This window comes from Equus quagga, chromosome 20, assembly GCF_021613505.1.
Source record: "Equus quagga isolate Etosha38 chromosome 20, UCLA_HA_Equagga_1.0, whole genome shotgun sequence".
Classification (NCBI taxonomy): domain Eukaryota; kingdom Metazoa; phylum Chordata; class Mammalia; order Perissodactyla; family Equidae; genus Equus; species Equus quagga.
In genome coordinates this window covers 33,490,553-33,510,848 of record NC_060286.1, presented here as the reverse complement: position 1 = coordinate 33,510,848, position 20,296 = coordinate 33,490,553, and the positions used below count along the sequence as shown (strand labels likewise).

The window sequence follows — 20,296 nt, the reverse complement described above, 5'->3', positions numbered from 1 at the left end:
GTCTTTTCTGGTGGTAGGTGGTAGAACCCAGGCACAGAGACAGCTGAGCTGACCTCCAGAGCCTTGGGTGGACCCTGGTTCCACAGGAAGTGGGGCACGAGGGAGGGAACATTTAGGGGGAGGTGGGGATGAGATAAGGACCCGTTACAGGTACAGTCAGATCAGCTGGTCACAGCAGGTGCTTGCATTGGTGAGGACTTGGTCTCCACCTGTAGGCTTCATTCAAGACATCCTATTCCACAGGAGTGAGTTCGCCAGCCCGTCAACTTGGGGTATTGGGAAGTGCTTTCCCAATGACATCAGGCTCCCATTGACTGGCCCATATCAGTAGGGAGTTGAGTTCAGACTGCCCGGCTCTGCTAGAAGGATCCATTCACCTACAGAGCTGCTTGCTAAGGAAAGGCCAGCTGTGGTTTGAAATAGGTGCGGTTATCTGCTCTCGTGCAAGGAGGAGATCCAAGGTGAACTCCAGCATCCTCGTGTTGCTGGATTCATAGGTCTGCAGACTGTAGTGCTACCCATCTTGTCCTGGCCTACCCTCACGCTTGTTCCTGACGGCTGGACGTATTCATTGTTAATGGAACTGGCAAGGAACCTAGTGGAGCAATGCTATGGATTCCTCTTACAGTGTAAGCTAACTCATCACTTCCCAGGGCAGTGAAATCTTCATATAGAATCTTAGAGTCGAATCCTAATGTTGGTAAAAATCTTACAGGCCATCTTGCCCATCATTCCACTCTAAGCAGAAATTTCTTTGACAACTTTCAAGATAGGTTCAGGTGTTCACAGGACTGAGATGGCTCAGGGAGGGTTAGAGGGAGATCGAGCCTCAGAATCCAGCGGGTAACACCATCCCTGACATTTAGTAGGTACTGTCTTCACGTTAGCTCCCCTTTGCTTCCCTTCTTGACCCTGCTCCAGAAGAGATGGGCAATGATGATGCTGAGGATGGCGTCAGCGATTGAGAAGAAACGTCTTACCTCGTTTGCGTTTCTGTTTCCAGACATTGATGAATGTCGCTACGGCTACTGCCAGCAGCTGTGTGCGAATGTTCCTGGATCCTATTCCTGTACATGCAACCCTGGGTTTACCCTCAATGAGGATGGAAGGTCTTGCCAAGGTATGTGACGCGAATGATAACTTGAACACAATTTGAAATACTAGATGCTGTCTTCTTCGGAGTCTGGCAGTTTACGTTGGTGTTAAAGTGTATTCCCACTTATTGTCACTGCAGGCCCATCCCTGTTGCTTACAGAAACCTGAGTTGGGAACAGAGGTTATGTGAAACATCTCAGAAAGTGCTCTGAGTATTGCTGAGATTAGAAGCACAGTCGTCCATCAGCTGGGAGGGGATGGTTTCATGGATTTGCCTCTCTCCATGTGTCTGCTCTCCTGAAGGCGCCTTGCCAGCTTTCTTGACTAATCAGAATTTCTCTTGCATGTCCTGTAGCCTCTGTTTGATTCCTGAGGCCTAAAGCACGGTGGTCAGAAATTGATGAATTGACCACCACTCCTGACCTTTGATGAGTTTCAAAAGAGACACATTTAACATTTTCTGCAGGGATTTCATGGGCAATTCTGATGCCTCTTGCTCCAGTTTTCCCTCCGTCCTGTGCTACGAGAGCCTGTTACTTAGCAAAGAGTCTGCTGGTGGTTGTTACGTCCCTACTACTCAGTATTCCCCACAAAAACAGAATGAAACAAAGGCACTTTCTGACATTCACGTGATCACTTCAAATACTGATAAGTAAGAAAACAAGCTATGTGCCTATTTCGGTTTCCATCTGAAGGTTTCTTCTGCTCAGGAAGTGAATGGGGGTCTTAAGATCCAAGGAATTAGGCAAGTCCCGCCTGGTCCCTGGCTCCCCACCCCCCGCCCCTCGCCCAGGCCTCCAGTCCCTGGCAGCTGCTCTGTCCAGGGTGGAGGCAGCGGTGGAGACGCAGAATGAGGTCTTTGTCTGGAGCCTGCCACCAGGTTTTGCAGGGCCCATTTCTTTGTCACACCATTGGAGGTCTGGCTGGAAGGCTCCTGGCCAGCTGGTTGGAGGATATTGTGTCTCCATTAGTTTAATCGTATCGAAATCTTTGGGTAAACAGGAAGGCATGTGCGTTAAAGAGTTTGATCCTGGATTTTTTGTAAGTCTCTCTTCCAAAGCTGGTTCTGCTAATTGTTCCAAGAAGTCTCGACTGTGTTCCTCTCGCCAGGAGAGGTCATTTTCTTGTGAGAGCCGAGGCCGGGCTGGTGGGTTGAGGGGCTGGGAGAGCAGGGCCCTTCCTTCCCCCTGGAGCAGAGAGCAGGCGCCTGGTTTCCCTTGCTGCTGTGATAAGCGGCTTAGGGCAGATGCAGGCTTCTCTGTGCCAAGGCCGGGGGTTGGAGGTGCCAGCCCAGGTTTTCCCCCAGAAGTTGGCTCGGTCCCTGAGGAACAGCCATGCGCAGCAGAGCCAAAAGGCCCATGTGTCCTTCAGGCCTCAGGGATGGCCTGCGACAAGAAGCAGATAACACACCTGGCAGTGCCAAGTCCAGCAGTGCGATAAAGCAGCAGGAACGGCACCCAGGCCTGGACACGGGCAGTGGGCCACTGGGAAATTGCATCAGCAGGGCCCGCCGGGGGCACAGGATACACAGACTCCATCCAGCTTTTGTAATCTCATGCGAGGAAGAGCACTTTACATTCTTCAAAGCACTGACACGTCTGTGGATCTCACTGAACCCCCACAGCAGCCTAATGAGGTAGGCAGGGCCGGTGTTTGGGGCCCTGCTTCCCAGAGGAGGAAATCGAGGCTCAAAAAGGTTAAGCAACTTGGCCAAAGTCATGTAGCCAGGAGCGGGCAGAGTTGAGGGTGGGATCAAAGGTCCAGCCCTCCTGTCCAGCAAGTCAGAATGGGGTATAGTCTGCTCCCACAGGATTCAGATAACATAGGGCCCGTGTGCATCCCAGGGCTGGCAGGAAAGGGCAGCCAGGGCCCAGGCCACAGGCTCCTTTGGGTCCTGCTGCTCTGCAGAAGCAGTGAGAGCTTCAAGAGGGTGGGACTGACGCTCATTCATCTTGACGTGGCGAGTGTCTGGTCGGAAGCCGAGGAGGCCAGCCCTATATGCACCAGTGTTGTCCTGCCTGAGCTTGCACTCAGTGGCCTGGCACCACGACATCTTCCTGTCCTCCTGGATGGAGCCTCCAAGCTCCCCTGGACACCAGGGGAGACCGGCACCCTGCTGGACCCTCCTGCACGACCCTCTATTTTTTTTTTCCCCCTCTGAAAGCTCTGAAGATGCCAGGAAGCAGGGGTTGTGTGAGCATGGGTTAGCCCTCCTGTTTAAGAAAAGCTTCTCCAGCCACTCACTGAGGACGCTCTTAGCTCTGAAAACACTCAAATCTCTGTTCAGAGTCTTACGAGGTTTATCGGGACTTTTGAAGAAGATAGAAATTCTCTCTGCTGGAACTTTGGTCCTTGGCATGTGGAGCATGGGACAGGGTGTGCTTAAAACATGTCAGCCAATGCCAGCGTAGAAAGGGGCTCCCTGCACCCCCCTCCCACGATGAGCTGCGTAGAATGCCTCTTGGGTATTGTGGAAAGACCCCTGATGCATCTTCCAGTTCCAACTGTGCCCTTGTTAGCTTAGGGACTTGGGCACATCTGCCAACCTTAAAACAAATGTAAGCATCATTATCGATGTATAATTGGTGTACAATGACTTGCACTGTTAAAGGTGCATGATTTCATGGACTTTGACATATGTATACCCCCATGAAACCATCACCACACTCAAGATAATGACTATTCCATCACTCCTAAAAGTTGCCTTGTGCCCCTTTGTGGTCCTCTCCTTAACCTACTGAACTCATAACGTGGGGAAATGGTCCTGAAGCAGGGTTGTTTTAAGGATTCAGTGAGTGTGAGATCCTTTGTAATAATTAGTTACATTATTCATGCGTAACTGTCACAGTCAGCTTGGGCTGCCATGATGAAATACCGTAGACTGGGGGGCTTCAACAACAGAAATTTATTTTCTCGCAGTTTCGGAGGCTGGAAGTCCAAGATCAAGGTACCAGCATGACTGGGTGCTTGTGAGGGCCCTCTCCCTGGCTCATAGATGGCTGCCTTCTCGCTGTGTCCTCACGTGGCAGAGAGAGCAAGAGAAAGCTCTCTGGTGTCTCTTCTTAAAGGACGCTAATCCCATCATGAGGGCCCCACCCACATGACTTTGTTTAACTTTAATCACCTCCCAAAGGCTCCCTCTCCAAATACAGTTACATTGGGGGGTTAGGGCGTCAACATATGAATTTTGGGGAGGGACACAATTCAGTCCATAGCAATCATAAATAGAGTTATTATAAAAGTTGTCATGGTTATTTACCTGTTTACCCAAAATTTTGAAGTCAGTGATGGTGAAGGAAGAGCTAATTGGTGAGGGAATGCAGTCAGTGATGGGAAAGAGCAGATGCTGCTAGAAATTCCTGTGAATGAGCCTTGGAGAGTGGACTTACTGGGAGGTGTACATGGGCACATGTGTGTCCATGTGTATTATGTGTATACATGTTGTTTCTGCCCTTCCCAACTTGTGACCAAAGAAGGGACATATGGATGGAGGCCCTGGTCCTTCAGTGAACACTTTGGGGTCTGAGCTCTCAATCTGATAGGTCCTGGATGGGGATCTTTGGTACAGGTGAATCTCGTCTCCTAGTGGTGGTAGGTTTTGTTGCCAGTACGTTTTTCTGCCTCGTTAGTGCGGATGTTCTGTTATCGGAATGGTCAGTGATGTGCTTTTGCTTTCCATAGACGTGAACGAGTGTGCAACTGAGAACCCCTGCGTGCAAACTTGCGTCAACACCTATGGCTCTTTCATCTGCCGCTGTGACCCAGGATATGAACTTGAGGAGGACGGTATCCACTGCAGCGGTAATGGGCTTTGACACTGAAGACGTCCACCAGGGCTGGGGGCACGGGGTTGGGGGGTGGATGGCAAGGGCTTCCTTCACAGGTGTTTCCTCTCTTTTCCCAGACACATCTCCACTTTGGGACATTTCCTAGTGCAATGGGGTCACAACTGCACAAAACAGAGATGAGTCACTTCCTGAAAGGTGGAGTGGAGTCCTCTCCCTTGTCATTTGACCCCGATGCAAAAACCAGTGGAGTTACCCTTTAGGGTCTGAGACGGAGTTGAAATGGGAGAGGAGTCACCCAGTTTTGCATGTTGGTTTGAGTTTTCTGTCCTCACCCAGCAGTGACTCAAGTCCTGGGGATAGCACTTCTGGAGAGCAGTGACCTAGAAAGAATAACATATCCACAGGGTAGGATTGGGAAGGGGACATTGAACGAAGGCGATCATATATGTAAGTGCAAACATTTTGGGAACTTCTAAACTCTCTACAAAATCAGTGCTTAGCTCCAGGCCTGGCACATAGTGAGCACACAATAAATAGTTCTCGAATGAATGAATGAATGATTCACTGTTGAATGAATGCATTCCTAATAATTTGTTGTGAGAACATGGATGTGGTGGCTTAGTTGAGCTTTTATAAATTCCTTCCAAGACCAAGAAGCTATGATCCTCTGCCCGTGCTAGCTTGTGGACTCTATTATAATTTTCTTATTAGACTTTCTCATAAGAAACTTGTGAGTTCTTGTCAACTCCTTGAGAATGGGGACAGCCCCTTACTCAAGTAAATCCTGTCGCATCCTGCACAGAGCCACGTATAGCTCTTTCTTTCTCTCGTACAGCCTTCCTTTCTTTCTTTCCCTGTTTTTTGTAAATGTTGAATTAAAGTCAATTCCATTTCGTCCACTTTTGGCATCATCAGCAATTATAAATGAACACAGTCCAAATTACTGATGCTTTGCTGTGTTTTTCAAAATAAGTGGGCCATACCCTAGGGTGTGAAAGTCTTTTTGTCCTGCGGAGTGGACAGTTGCCTAATCCTGGGTTTCATTGTCACAGGAACTGACCCAGGTCATGAATGAGACTCGTGTGATGGCTTCACTGAGGACTGGAGTGTCCAGAGACAGAGTTCTCTGAAACAAATGAGCGTCTCCCCCTAGGGCCAGGAGCTCCAGAGCCGCGAGCAGGCAGTTACAGGCAGCCTTGGACCGATTAAATGTCAGTCTCAGAAATAGTAATAAAATACCCTCAGGCATGAACAGCTACTTTCTTCCTAGATTTCACTTCCCCTGCGGCACTCCTTAGGGAATTGGGGCCAAGGGACTACGAGGTGGGAAGTTTACCATTATGAGATGGAATTCGTTTTTTCTCCAGGATTCCCTGCTCATCCACAGGGGTCTACTGACCATCTGCAGAGGCCGTATAGCAGAGTGACTCTGGAGCCGGATGGAGCCGAGTTCAAATTCTGACTCTGCTGTTTAGTGCTTTCTTTGGCCAAGTTTCTTCCTGAGCCTCAGTTTCCTCATTTGTTAAAAAACGAACACACACCCTCATAGGGTGGTCATAAAGATTAAACCAGTTGGTGTACCCAAGTGTCATTACATGTTAATTTACTTTCTCTAAGTCTAAGACACTTGTGGCTTTTCAAGGAGTTGACATCCTTGGTGTTTTGGCAGGGATTTTTGGCTGGCTCACTCTACCCAGAATGATCGTCTTCTCCTCCATGTTCACCATGATGCCCATTTTCCTAAGACTTGGAGTGACCCCTGGCCCTTGCGGGCTTTAGGGCTGGTGCAGGATAGCAGTGTGATTGTCACTGTCCCTCCCTACTTACTCACCTTCCTTTGCTTCTCGTTTTCCCAGAAACCATTGCCCTCCCTGTGTTATCACAGCTGGTGTAGCCCCTCTGGGCAGCACCAGACCTTTCCTGGCTGTGTCCCCTTGTCCCTCAGGGATTTGCTAAGCCGAGCTGATCCTGGAAACCGTGGTAGGTTCTCACATGGATGAGTGAAAATGGCCTCACGTGCGCTCCCTGCTGGAAACCGGGCTTGGATTTCAGCTTTTCAGTGGAGGATGGAACCGCAAGCCCTTAGTCAAGTCTGGAGATTGCAACCTCAGGATAAATTGAGTGCGTCTGTGAGGGCCCCTCCCTGCCTGGTCGGGGGTGGAGATGAGTGCTACCCTCTCCATCTGCTCTGGAGCTTGCCCTGCACTGGGGATTCCCCCAACCTCAGGACTGCCCAAATGCACCAATTTTAAGTCCTGAGCTTGATTTCCTCAGGGAGACCTCACAGCGCTGTGTTGACGAGTGTGGGATCTGGCTGCCGGCTGGCTGGGTTCAAATCCCAGCTTTACTGCTAACTCGTGGTCTGTGAATTTGGTCAAGTTACATAACCTCTGTGAGCCTCAGTGTGGCTAGTAACAATAGCACCTCCTTCTTAGGGCTGAGGTGGGGGTTAGAGACGATGAGGCGTGTAAAGCATTTAACCAGCACTTGGTAAATAGCGAGCTCTCGGGAACTGACGGGTTTTACCACTGCTTCCACTAAAGGTATGAACGGAACCTACGAACTTAACAGAAGTAAACTAGGATGCTGTGATGATGGGCTGGGGCCAGAGACCTGCACTCTGCAAGGCTCCCGGGAGACCTGGAGGGGGCACGACCGCAGATCTTACCTCGGGGAGCATGCTTAACTTTTCAAATCAGCGTCCCAATTCTGCCAGCTTGGAATCCATCACCACTGAAGACCCCTGGGAGGGATGGGAAGGCGTTTTCCTCCTCTGATGTGAGTGGCATTAGGCATGTCACACCCAGAAGCAGCCTCCTCTGCGCTGACACCCTCTCTGGGTGATTCCGGCCACCAGCGGTCTGTGAGAACACCAGAGAGCAATCCGAGGACATGTCACATGGGGAAACTAGGGAAAGCCAGTTTTCGGGAAACAACAAATGAAAGAAAAACATGTTTTCTTTGGCGTGCTTGTCGAATGAGGCTCAAATGGGGGCTCTGCTGCCAAACTCTGCGTGTGATAGTCGGCTTTTCGGGAACGCCTACTTCTGTGTCTACTGCCTCGGCCGACATGTCCCATGGCTCCCCCTCATGTCCCCACCTCTGCAGCTGGAGAGCGGCTCAGCTCTGGTTTCCCATGTCCCAGGGACCACCTGAGCAGGCAGACTCCGAGGGACGATATGCCCGCCCACCCCAAGCCACTCCAGAGTTTTCTCTTTCCAGGAGGTTTTGGACACAATGACATTTTAATATAATTGACACCCCTTTGGCCTTCTGGATATGTCCCTTTTAGTTGCAATGCTAGGAATAATATTGTTTCTCAGCTTTGGGGCGACTAGTAAAGTTTTCTTTTCAGAAGAGCAGAGCCAGTAAATGTTTTCTGGATCTTGAGGAAGAGCTCTGCACCTGGAAAACTCCAACAGGCAAACAGATCTCACCTCCACAGGTGGAGGGTAGCTTCACCTACAGGGCACAAGGAGTCAGTAGTGAGTAGATAATGGAGCTGAGCCAGAGGCAGAGGGTGGCGGAAGCTCCCAGGAGACAGATTTTAGCTCCCTGTAGGAAGGAATTTTCTCAACCATTAGAGCTGTCCAAATATCGATGGGCTTCCTCAGTAGATAGTGAGCTCCCCATCACCAGAAGTGTTCAAGAAGTGAATTGACATCTTCTTAGCAGTAAAGCCATCATATGTGTCAGGAGAGTGTGGGAGTTGGAGTCAATGACCGCAAAGCTCCCATCCCCAGGTAGTCTGGGGTGTAACAGTAGGTGTGACTTGTCACCCCCAGATATGGACGAGTGCAGCTTCTCCGAGTTCCTCTGCCAACACGAATGTGTGAACCAGCCTGGCACATACTTCTGCTCCTGCCCCCCTGGCTACATCCTGCTGGATGACAACCGAAGCTGCCAGGGTAAGGCTGTCCAGGGGCAGGTTGGGGGCGGGGTATAAGGTGGCCTCAGGATGTCTTCACCTGGGGAATCCTGTGTGGCTTTGGGAAGGTGGCAGGGGTGAGAGCATGAGTGGTGCTGGTGGCTTCCAGAGTGGCAGGCTCTGGGTGGGATGTCTGGGCTGGTGCCTTCTTGCCCTGTGATCCATCCTTTGGCCATAGAAAGGACATGACCACTCTCACTTTAGTAATGAACTCTGCAGATACAGGTGACACCCTTGAAGGGCAGGTCCTGCCTCCCCGGGCAGGTCTCTGCCGCCCCTCTGAGGACTGCTCCCAACCCAACCAGGACTCCTGGCGGCCTGGCCGTACTCATGGACCAGGGCCCAGGCTTTCTCGTGGCACCCGGAGGGCAGCCCAGTCAGCCTCTTTCTACTGACTTCCTAGAGAATGGATGCCAGGGAGACCTCACACATCTGACTGCTGTGTCCCTCAAAGGGTTAGGACCCCTGGCTGTGAAAGGAGTGGGTCTTGTGCGGATTGGCTGGTTGGCTTAATTTCCCAGTCCTGTGCTCCACCCACTGGGGTCAGTGGGGCAGGCTGGTAGCTGAGCAATGGGTAGCTTGATGCATTTTCAGCTTCCTTGATCCTGCCGTACCCCAACACCAAGTAAGAATTCTCTACGGCAGTGCCAAGCAATAGAAATAGAATGTGAGCTACAAATGGGAGGCACATGTGTAATTTAAAAATTTTTAGAAGTCACATTAAAAAAAGTAAAAAGAAACAGGTAAAACTAATTTTAAGAATATATTTTATTTAGTACAATATATCCAAATATTATTTCAATATATACTCAATATAAAAATCACTGATGAGATATTTTACATTATTTAAAAAAATTTTTTTGCTGTGGAAGATTTGCCCCAAGCTAACATCTGTTGCCAATCTTCCTCTTTTTGCTTGAGGAAGATTCACCTCGAGATAACATCTGTGCCCATCTTCCTCTATTTTGTACATGGGTTGCCGCCGGAGCACGGCCACCGACAAGTAGCACAGGTCTGCACTGGGAACTGAACCCAGGCCACTGAAGCAGAGTGTGCTGAATTCCACCGCCAGGCCACGGGCCGGCCCCTTTACATTCGTTTCGTGCACTAAGTCATTGAAATCTGGTGTGTATTTTCCACTTACAGCACCTCTCAATTTGGACTAGTCACAGTTCAAGTGTTCAGTAGCCACATGTGGCCAGTGGCTTCCGCACTGGATAGTACAGCTCTGTAGTAGAGATCCAGGCAGCCCCCACCCCACTCCCACCTCCCTGGCCCAGGGCCCACACGTTGGAAGCGCTGCCCTGCTTGAGCCTCTCTACTCTGCACTCCAGACATCAACGAGTGTGAGCACAGAAACCACACGTGCATCCTGCAGCAGACTTGCTACAATTTGCAAGGGGGCTTCAAATGCATCGATCCCATTCGCTGCGAGGAGCCTTACCTGCGGATCAGCGATAAGTAAGTCCTTGGGAATGGGACCTGGGTGAGGGGCCTGGTCCAGGAGGCTGCCATGGGGTGTAAAGGACAGCGTACCTCCCAGGGGATTGGGAGTCTCACACGTGCACACACACTGTTCTCTGTCACTACCCTACTCATGCCAGAGTGATACAAAGATTCTCTAGAAAGCTAACCAAGAGGAGAGGCAGGTTCACGGACCTCCTCCTCCCTTTCGTGACTTTGTCCCCGGTATGCAGGGTCTTTTAGAGCCTGGCTTCTCAAATGTCCCAGGCACAGGAGTCCCCTGGGGATCTTGTCAGAGTGCAGATTCTGAGTCCGTGGGCCTGGGGTGGTGTGAGATCCTGTCTTTCAGACAAGCTCCCAGGTGAAACAGATGCTGCCAGCCTCCCTGGACCACACTGTGAGTCGCGAGGGGCTGGAGAGGTCACTAGAGTTCTCAGTACCGAGGGTACTTGGCTTGCCCTGATCAGGTTCCTGATGTCATAATGTTCAATGTTTGACTGAATCACCAGATGGCAAATCTTAGAGTTGAGGAGAGGACTAAAGTGAAGACAGCCTCTACTAGGGCAAAGCACCAGGGCAGTGCTTTTCTGTGCCTGACATGCCAAGAGTTCCTTTTCTTCTCTTTTAGTCCCTATTTAACCACTTCAGTTCCTGCTCAGTCTACACACACACACATGCACACGTGTGTGTACGTCTGCCCTCCTCTCTTTTAGTCACACGTTTACTACCCCTGAGCAGTGCTCAGCCCTCACACTGGAAATAAAGGACGAATGGGACACACCTGTCATGCTCTCTAGGCATGCAGCATCTAAGAGGAATTCATGACTGACCAGTCTGCTTCCCGCTTCAACCACAACAGGCAAAAGAGGACAAAGCAGGGGCAGGCAGGTCCTGGAGCGATGTCTTCACTTGTTGCCAAGACCTGTGCTTCCATGCAGCCCTCTAGACCAAGGCTCTTTGATTTCCGGTTCCAGGGCCCTTGTGGCAGAGCAGAGCTTTGGGCTGCTCTTACCGCCTTCCGTTCCTGGTTCTCTCTGGGTCTCTCCAGGCTGCCCTTATCTGTGGGCGGGCACTTGACCTGATTCAGCTCGCAGCCCTGAGCTGGTATTACCCGTGAGGTCCCTGACATGCCGCTGAAAATCCTGGGTGCCTCCTGCCTCTGTCCCCACCCGGTCTGGCTCCAGCCGCCCCTTTCTAGCACATTTCCCAGTTCAGGTGTCCGTACGCTTGCCAATCTGGACAGAATGCTTTCTTTACCCAAGCCCTGGACTGTCCAGCCTCCTGGCTTTTGTGCACACATTTTCTGCCATATGGAAGGCATTCCTTTCATCGCCAAGTAGCCAGATCCACCCCATCTTTCAGATCCTAGTGCCAGTGCCACCTCTCCCAGCTGTTAGTGATCCTCTTCAGCTGGGAGCCATCACTCCCTCCTCCAAACTTCTTTTAAGACACAATCTTTTCTGTGTGACACACGACATTTTCATGTGGCCGTTTTGGCCCCAGGGACATTTTGACTTGGATATTTTGATGCAGCCTTAAAAAACAAAAGTTTCAAAATTCTTTTCATGCATTCATTTATTAAACGTTAGTCAAGGTCCTATTGTTATGTGCCAGACACCGTGCTCAGTGCTGTGGGCTTTGATCTTAGGAGAGTGGAGGAGAAAGACATTAAGTGAATTGTCACATAAAGGAACACATAATCATAGGTTGTGATACGTGCTAGGACCAGGAAGAGCAGAAGCTTACAAACTGAAAGAGTAGGCTGGACCTGGTCTACACCGGGGAGTCCAAAAGCCCCTCTCAGGAAATGACGTTTGGGCTGGAATGGGGAGGCGAGTCGATGTTAATAGAACAGAGTAGAAGGGCAGATGGAAGAGCATGTGCAAAGACTGATGTCTTCGGGGAATGGAAGGAGCCCGAGTTCTGCAGCCCAGTGAGTGAAGTGGACAGTTACCTGAGAGGAGGTTAGAGAGACTGACAAAGGCCACACTCCTTGGGGTCACAGAAGCTAACGCAGGTGTTTAGTTTTTATTCAAGTGATTTATAGAATCCTTCAGCAGGATAGAGATGTCCTCTGCTTTTTGCCTGACAAAGGGCCCTCGGGCTGCTGTGTAATGGATTGGAGAGAGGAGACTTGTTGGGGGGACATCACAGAGGTCCAGGTGAGACGTGGTGGTGGCCTAAATATGCAGTGACAGTGACAGTGGAGGCGGTGAGAAATGATTGGATTTGGGCCGTATTTTGGAAATAGAATCGATGGGTTTTGAAGATAGATTGGAAGTTAGGGGAGAGCGACAGAAACATGACAAGGCCGACTCCCAGTTCTGGCCACCCAGGCATATGGCGACGCAGGTCCTCATCCTGTTGTGAACTCTGACCCCTATGGGGAGCCTCGGGGATGAGGTGAGAGATGGGCGCCGGCTAGGGATAAATCAGGGGTGTCTGCAACAGGCATTCCTTGGTGATGAGTCACTGATTCTATATTATGATGATGCTGTTGCTAGCATTTCGTATTAGCTGCTTCGTATTAGAGTTATTTGTGTCTATGATTTATTTCTCCTATTGGCAGGGGAACTATTCAAGGTCAGTATCTTACAAATCATTTCAATTCCAAGGTGTCTTAACATTGTGTCTTATACATAGTGAATTCTGAGCTCTTGTTTATCGAATGGAAAAGATTAAATTATGTTCCACGCAGACTGGGCTAAGTGCAATAGAGAATGTAAAAGGACCGCCCAAGACCTGTTAATCTAATACAATTTCTCACTTTTGAAATTTCTTGAGTATGTGTGTCTGGGGAAGTGAAGGGCTATGCAACCAGTGGTGCATTTCATCAGCTAAATACATGACAAATGTAAAGGGTGGTAGAGAATGTTCCAGTGTTCTGAAAACCAGACGTCCAAGATTTATGCTCTAGGAGCAAGAATATCTGCTTATCCAGACTAGGCCATTCTCTAGGAAGCAGAGAGCTCACCTGCATGCTGGAGAGTTTTTAGACGAGAGCCAGGAGCAGAGAGGGTCTATAGTTACGGCATTTGGATGATAAAAATGGGGCAGCCTCCTTTTCAGTGTTTTAAGTGAGGAAGTAGGTACAACCGGCATCTGGAAAGGATTTACCACAATCTCGCACGATTTCCCTTCCCCACAGCCGCTGCATGTGTCCTGCTGAGAACCCTGGCTGCAGGGACCAGCCCTTCACCATCTTGTACCGGGATATGGATGTGGTGTCTGGACGCTCCGTTCCTGCCGACATCTTCCAAATGCAAGCAACGACCCGCTACCCTGGGGCTTATTACATTTTCCAGATCAAGTCTGGGAACGAGGGCAGAGAATTCTATATGCGGGTAAGAAAGGGTGGCAAGTGATGGTCACTATCTTTAATGATGCATTGTGTTGTGTAGCCTGGCACGTGCTTCTAGAAACAGGTCAGGAGGCAGCTAGGAGGGGTGGGTGTGAAGAGAGAAGAAGGGAGTGGGTGGGAGTCAGAATTGCAAGGTTCTAGCTCTTGTCACTTTCTATGTGGCCTTGTGAAAGATGCGTGTCCTCTGTCAGCCTCAGGATCTGAGGCTCCTCTGTGTGATAAGTTAACCCAAGATGCAATCGTAAGGTTCTTTCCTCCTGCTGTTCTGTGGGAGAGGCATTCACGTATCCATTTATCCATCTGCTAATTTGACAAATATTTATCAGTACCTTCTATGCACTTCTAGAAACTGAGAATACAGCAGTGAACATAGCATCCCCATATCTCTGCTGTCATCCTTATATTGCAGTGGGTGCAAAGGCATGCCTCATGGAAGTGGGCTCGGCTGGCCTTCTCCAACACAGTACTCACTGTGCTATTTAAGTTTAAACTAACTAAAGTTAAATAAAATTAAAAATTAGGTTCTCCCATGGCACTAGCCACATTTCAAGTACTCAAGAACCACATGTGGCTGCTGTATTAGCTCCGATAGAGGACATTTCTATCATGGTAGAAAGTTTGATCAGACAGCACTGACTTACCCATATCAGTAAAAAATTATAGAGCACACATCCTAAAATATATTTGCCTATTTGTAAATTACGTATAAATAATACTGTGCCATTTGTATTGCTGAGCTTTGTCTCCTGCTACCTCTGGGGTGTCACCCCTCCGTAAGGACCACTGGCTTAGAGAGCTGTGTTTCACATTTCAATGTGAATTTGAGCGCTTGTCCAAGAAGCGCATTCCAGAGTTCCTCTCCCGAGAATCCATTGCAGAAGGTGGTGGTAAGCCCTAGAGGATCAGTTTCCTGTGGCTGCTGTAACAAATTACCACCAACTTGGTGGCTTGAGATAACAGAAATTTATTCCTGCACAGTCCTAGAAGCCAAAAGTCTGGAATCACTTCCCTGAGCTGAAATCAAGGTGCTGGCGGAGCTGTACTCCCTCCAGAGGCTCCAGGGGAGAATCCAGTCCTGCTCTCTTCCAGCTCCTGGTGGCTGCGGCATTTCTTAACCGTGCCCACATCCCTCCGGTGTTTGCATCTGTGGTTGCATCGCCTCCTTCTCTTCTGTGTGTGTCAAATGTCCCTCGTCTTATAAGGACACTTGTGATGGCATTTAGGGCCACCCAGATCATCCAGGATAATCTCCCCGCGGCAAGACCTTTAACTTAATCACATAGGAAAAGATGCCTTTTCCTTATAAGGTAACATTTACAGGTTCCAAGGACATCTTTGGGGGCCAGTATTCAGCCCACTACACCAGGAATCTGCCTTTCTTGCAAGTACAACATGTGATTCTCCAGGGGCTCTGTGGGGAGCTGGCCTCAGAAGGATAGGCCCGTGGAAGCTTCCCCACTTTCGTGGGAGATGGCCCAGGGGCCTGTGAGAGGCCCACGTGGCTGAGCTCTCTGCCCCTCCTCTCTCTATCTCCTGGCAGAATCTTCCAATCCTTGCCTCGGGCTGAGATTGTCTGAAAACAGAGGGATCTCAGAAGCAGCAGTTAGAACAAATTAGGAAAGGCCCCAGGGGCTGGTTTTGTGTCTGTATCCTCTCTAATACGTTTTTGGCAAGCCCCTAGCAGGACTGGGGCACATGTGATAACATGGCCTGTGGAGCCAACATCTGTGGACCAGCAGAGTCAAGGGCTTCGGAAGAAGGTGGAAAGGATTGAGGGGAGAGCTTCTGCAACATGAATAAGATGGAGCTGTGTCTATGTCGTCCTTTCTCCAAACTCATAAGCAATGGCTGTCCAGCAAAACCCCACATCTGTGAGCTTCTGTGGGCTTGCTGCCCCGGGGAGCGTAAGCCTAACCCACTGGCATTCTGTAGTCCGGCCTCTCTCATCTGTACGGACAAAGTGGGTCCCAAAGATTCCCCTCTTGGGGATTTACAATACCATCACTGATATCACCTGCCTCCGTTTTTTTCCCCCTCAGTAGAATAGAAGATCTGCAGAAGGTGGTCTTGTCCAGGCAAGATGTCACTTACCAGGTCACCAACCACTAAAATCTCCCTAGACCCAAACAGATGACTTATAAGAGGTACCCAGTGATGGTGAGGGAAGAAGATTGTCCTCAAGTGGAGTGGACAGGACGGAAGGCCCTTCCTAGAAGCTTCCTCTCATGCCTGGATTGTCATAGCAACTAGGGGACCCTTGAAACTCACCAAGCTGAGCTGTTTGTGTCTTGTGCCCTCTCTGAGAACACTGAGAAGGGCCCTAATTCCTTGGTACCTATTCCGAGGAGGATGTCAGGTGTCGAGCGGATGTAGGGCTACTCTGAGAATGGCTGAAGGAACTTAAGGATGGGGAGGTGGCTCCTGTCTTGAAAAGTCCCAAGGGCTGCACCTGGAAAGAGAAAGCGGGCTTGCTGTGGGGCCCTGTGAAGCCACAGGGCACGGGGGCAGGAAGACAGAGAGAAATCTGCCAGACAAGGCAGGGCTTTTCCCGTGTCCAAGCTGTGCAAAGTTGCAGCGCCCTCCGCAGGAGGCCACGCATAGTCATTCTTTTTAAAATTTTTTTAAATTTTTATTTTTTTATACAATTTTATTTTTACAGACTTAAGGTAGAAAAATCAGAATATACAGATAAACCAAAAAGTTAGATCGGTTGTTCTACTGTGGGCTCTGGAGCCAGGCTGCTTTACTTGCTCTCTGCAGACACCAACTGGGTAACCCTGGGCATGTTACCTAACCTTTCTGAGCCTCAATTTCCTCCGTAAAGACGGGATAATCACAGTATTTACTTTAGGATTAGATGAGATCATCTACTTTGCACAGTGCCTGGAACACAGAAGGACTGTTTTGATCAAACCAGTGGGATCTGGTAGGGGTGACACACTCAGTCGCCTTCTTTTCCTTACCCTGCTCTCTCAAACCTGCGCACACCAGGGGGACAGCTCAGGTTGACCCCGTGGGAGTCACGGACACTTTCAGTTATTACTGAATCGTCTTGTTCTCCCATGTCCAGCCCGAGCTGGTTTAAGTGGAAACTTCAACCTCTCAGCTCTCAATCCCCGCTCAGAGGCAGGGGGGGCGGTGGCCTCCTTACCGCCTTCCTCCTCCCCTCCCCTCACGGACAGAACTGCCTCTGGCTCCTCCTCCCGGGTTGGGGGGTGTAGATGGTGGAAGGGGAGTGGTTAGGGGGGCTTGGGTCTTACTGGATTGTTGCCGTTGTGAGCAGGCTCTTTCTGGGGTGGAGACGCAAATGCTCTTGCTTTCATGGGATGCTTTGTGGGGTCTATGGAGGTCTCCCTGACGCCTGAGCACTGACTGTTTCCTGGGGTGGGTGACAGGGCCTCAAGCTGGCCGCCTGCCACCCCAAACCTCTCCACCCTCTTTCTGGTGCTATGTCCCACGTAGACTGCCGGGGTCCAGCCTCGGCAGAGTCCAGGTTTCCGTGGGAGAGACGGCGTCGGCGAAAGTGTAAGTGCTAGACCTGAGACTCGACGCAGTTGCAAGCAAGTCCAATTTATTTCAGGGACAGGGTACACTTATATAGGAAAAAATCACACGAGGTGGTCTAGCTATTGTCGTCATGGGAACAATAGATGAGGGGCAGTGCGTGACTAAAGGTAATAATCAAAGGTGGTTGTCTACATACCAGACGTGCAGCATACATATCGATTGTTTAGGAAGAGGTTACATAGTTTCAGGGTCTTCAAAGAAGTTAGGAGGGCAGCGAGTATATAATTAACGGAATATAGACCCCCGCATCCTTGGGGGCTGCTGCTTGTTCTTTGAGATATGTTTATTGCTAGTTCTGCCTGTTTTTACAAGGCTTCCAGGACAGAGGGAAGACGTTAATCAGTAATAGGCTTTAGAAAGGAGGACAAAGGATTCTGCTGAAAGAATTATGTTCCCTGGAGAAGTGCCTTGCACGATTCTCCTTCCATTGCCAGACCTTGTCACAATACAATGGCAGCTAGATTGGGGGAAAGCTTCCCACAGTAGACTTTCTGTGGGGGTCTGGGGGGCTCTCACTCTGGCAGGTGGACCTTACACGAGGGCCTTGAGGACACCAACACCCAGTTCCCCTGCAGTCCCCGCCCCTCACCGTGCTGTCAGGCAGCTCTGGGGCTCTCTTCACTATTCTTCTCTCTGCATCTTTACACGTCGGGGTACCCACATCTCTGAAAAGTCCTCTCGAAACTCCCTTTTGCTTGAGGAGGGGGCCGGTAAGTGTGTTTAATTCATGTATATAGGCTGGAGGTGGTGATGGAGTGTGAGAAACAGATTTGGCTTTGGGCCTCTGCTTTCAAGTCCTGTATAGTAGCAACAGAAACTACACAGACAGCATTGGCAGCAAATTCTATACAGTGCTTGACATGTCCAGGCACCGGGCCAAGTACTTTCCATATATCATTCCTTTCATCTTCACAACGATCCTGTGATACAGGGCCTGCTGGACAGTCCCACTTTTACAGATGAGAGCACTGAGGCACAGAGAGGCTAGGTAACGTGCCCAAGGTCTCACAGCTGGGACGCACCGGAGCAGGATTCAAACCCAGGCAGTCTGCCAACAAAGTCGATGTATACTCTTACACTTCTCTTTAGGATGTAGGGTATTTCCACCTACTCTTCTAGTTTTAGGGTCTCAGCAGAAGTTGAGATAACAAGAAAAGTCTACTTTAACATCCCCTCAACAATAGAAAGTATTCAACAAGCATTAGTTCTTATTGTATTGATAGTGTTTCTGCTGCTACCGCTGCTGCTGCTGTTGTTAGGAGGTTGCGAGCTCCCGGGCCCTGGAGAAGTTGGCAGTGCTGCCTAAGGGACTGGAGCGTCATGTGGGAGATGGGAGTCAATGGCCATTCAGGCCCTCCCACCCAGAGTCTCACCGATTGTGCTACAAGCACTGGGAAGAGCTTCATCTCACCTGGGAGGCAAGCCACACACACACACAGGCACCCACCCACCACACGTGCACCCACTCATGCAAGCGCACACTTACACATGTGCCCACCCACTATATGTGTACCCACTCACGCAAGTGCACACATGCACACACAGGTACAGGTACATACACATGTGCACACACACGCGCCCCTTTCATAAGCCCTGTTGGCAGTCTGTCTCACTCTGAGCCCTGGACAGAGGACTGGTGATTGGCTTTGGCCAGGTGACTTGGGGACACAATTAGGGCCAGAAGAAGGAGCCGGGTCACGAGATCCAGACTGTGCCAAAGTACGTTTACTCTGTGACACACGTGGGGCAGGTGGCAGGGCCCAGGGAAGCTGACTTGCTCCTGCCTGGCTGCTTGCCATGTGTCAGACAATGCCGTCCCGAAAGCTGATTCAGAACTACCCGAGGTTCCGCGGGAGCATACGTCAGTGGGCTGTTTGCAGCCTGCTGCCCCTGCGGTCAGCTCCGCTGGCGTTCAGTCACTCGTTCCTTCTTCCGTCACCAGCATTAACTCAGCACCAGTACAGAGGCAGCTCTGAGTCAGACACTGAGAGTTCAGGAACAAACAGGATGTGGCCTCTGCCCTTGAACCCATGCTGTCGTGGGGAGGGGCAGACGACCAGGCAGACATTTGCAACGCACAGTCGTGGTTCTCAGGTTGAGTAAGTGTGGTGGGACGTTCAGGAAGTTGAGAGGTACTGAGACCTTATTACAGAACACGGTGGTTAGAAGCATGGTTTTTGGAATCCGGCACTGTTAGTACCATGTGCTAGTTCTGTGACGTTATGGAGTGTGCTTAACCTACTTACATTGTGGGGTTATGAGGATTAAATAACAGATGTGTTAAAGGTTGTAGCCAAATGCCTGGTATCAACCACCACCATCATCACCGTCACCACCATCATCATTTTGCGCCAGTAACTACCAAGTCCACCAATGACCAGGGGCCTTGGGGGGGCCTATTTAATTAATGCCCTTTCTCTGCCCTAAAAGCCTAGGGAGGACTGGAGGTGGCTGGCTCTGCTGTCCTGGCAGGCACTCGTGTCCTCCCACGTGCTTGTGGGCAGGTCTCTCTCAGGCTGCTGCAGATCTGACCCTGGTGGAGATCGGACTTCCTGACCTCTAACGGTTACTTCCAAGTGGGAGAGGCAACGATCCTCTCATACTCTGGAGAATTTTACCAGGAAAGCCCAAAGGAACAACTTGGAAGTTTCCACTTTTTCCATTCCCCCTCCCAGGCTCTTCGGATCTTCCTCCAGAAGGCTGCCCACGGCTCAGTCTTCAACCCTTGGCCTTTATTCCTGTGAACAGGGAAAGCTGGTGGATATTTGTCTATGTAAATGCTGTGGGCATTTCCCTGTGTGGCTGTACCCATGAAGTCCTGGCCCAGAGCTGCAAAGTTTTGCAAGAGATGACAAGGAAGTCTGAGCGATCCTCTGTGTGCAGAGGTGCCAGTTGCACTGATGCTGACGGGAACAGAGGGAGCTGATGCCAAGAGGAAATGGCGTGGTTGTCAGGCCGCTGATAGCCCAGCGGACAGGGGAGGTCCCAATACCTGGCCAGTACCTACCTGCCCGTCCCGCCCTTGACATACCTGTGGCAGTTCTTCAGGATGAACTTTATGGGGAGCCCTCCTTTTATGGAGACAGATAAATT

General features: G+C 50.3%; 1 protein-coding gene across 2 annotated transcripts in view; it reads left to right on the top strand.

Moving 5' to 3' along the window:
• FBLN5 (fibulin 5) overlaps nt 1-20,296 on the top strand; it is a 74,321-nt gene that overhangs the window by 51,351 nt on the left and 2,674 nt on the right. For both annotated transcript variants that reach the window (XM_046647449.1, XM_046647448.1), the window contains exons 6-10: nt 1,004-1,120; nt 4,777-4,896; nt 8,669-8,791; nt 10,146-10,272; nt 13,424-13,619. In XM_046647449.1, the coding sequence (XP_046503405.1) occupies nt 1,004-1,120; nt 4,777-4,896; nt 8,669-8,791; nt 10,146-10,272; nt 13,424-13,619 (683 nt within the window). The remainder of the gene's footprint in view (nt 1-1,003; nt 1,121-4,776; nt 4,897-8,668; nt 8,792-10,145; nt 10,273-13,423; nt 13,620-20,296) is intronic.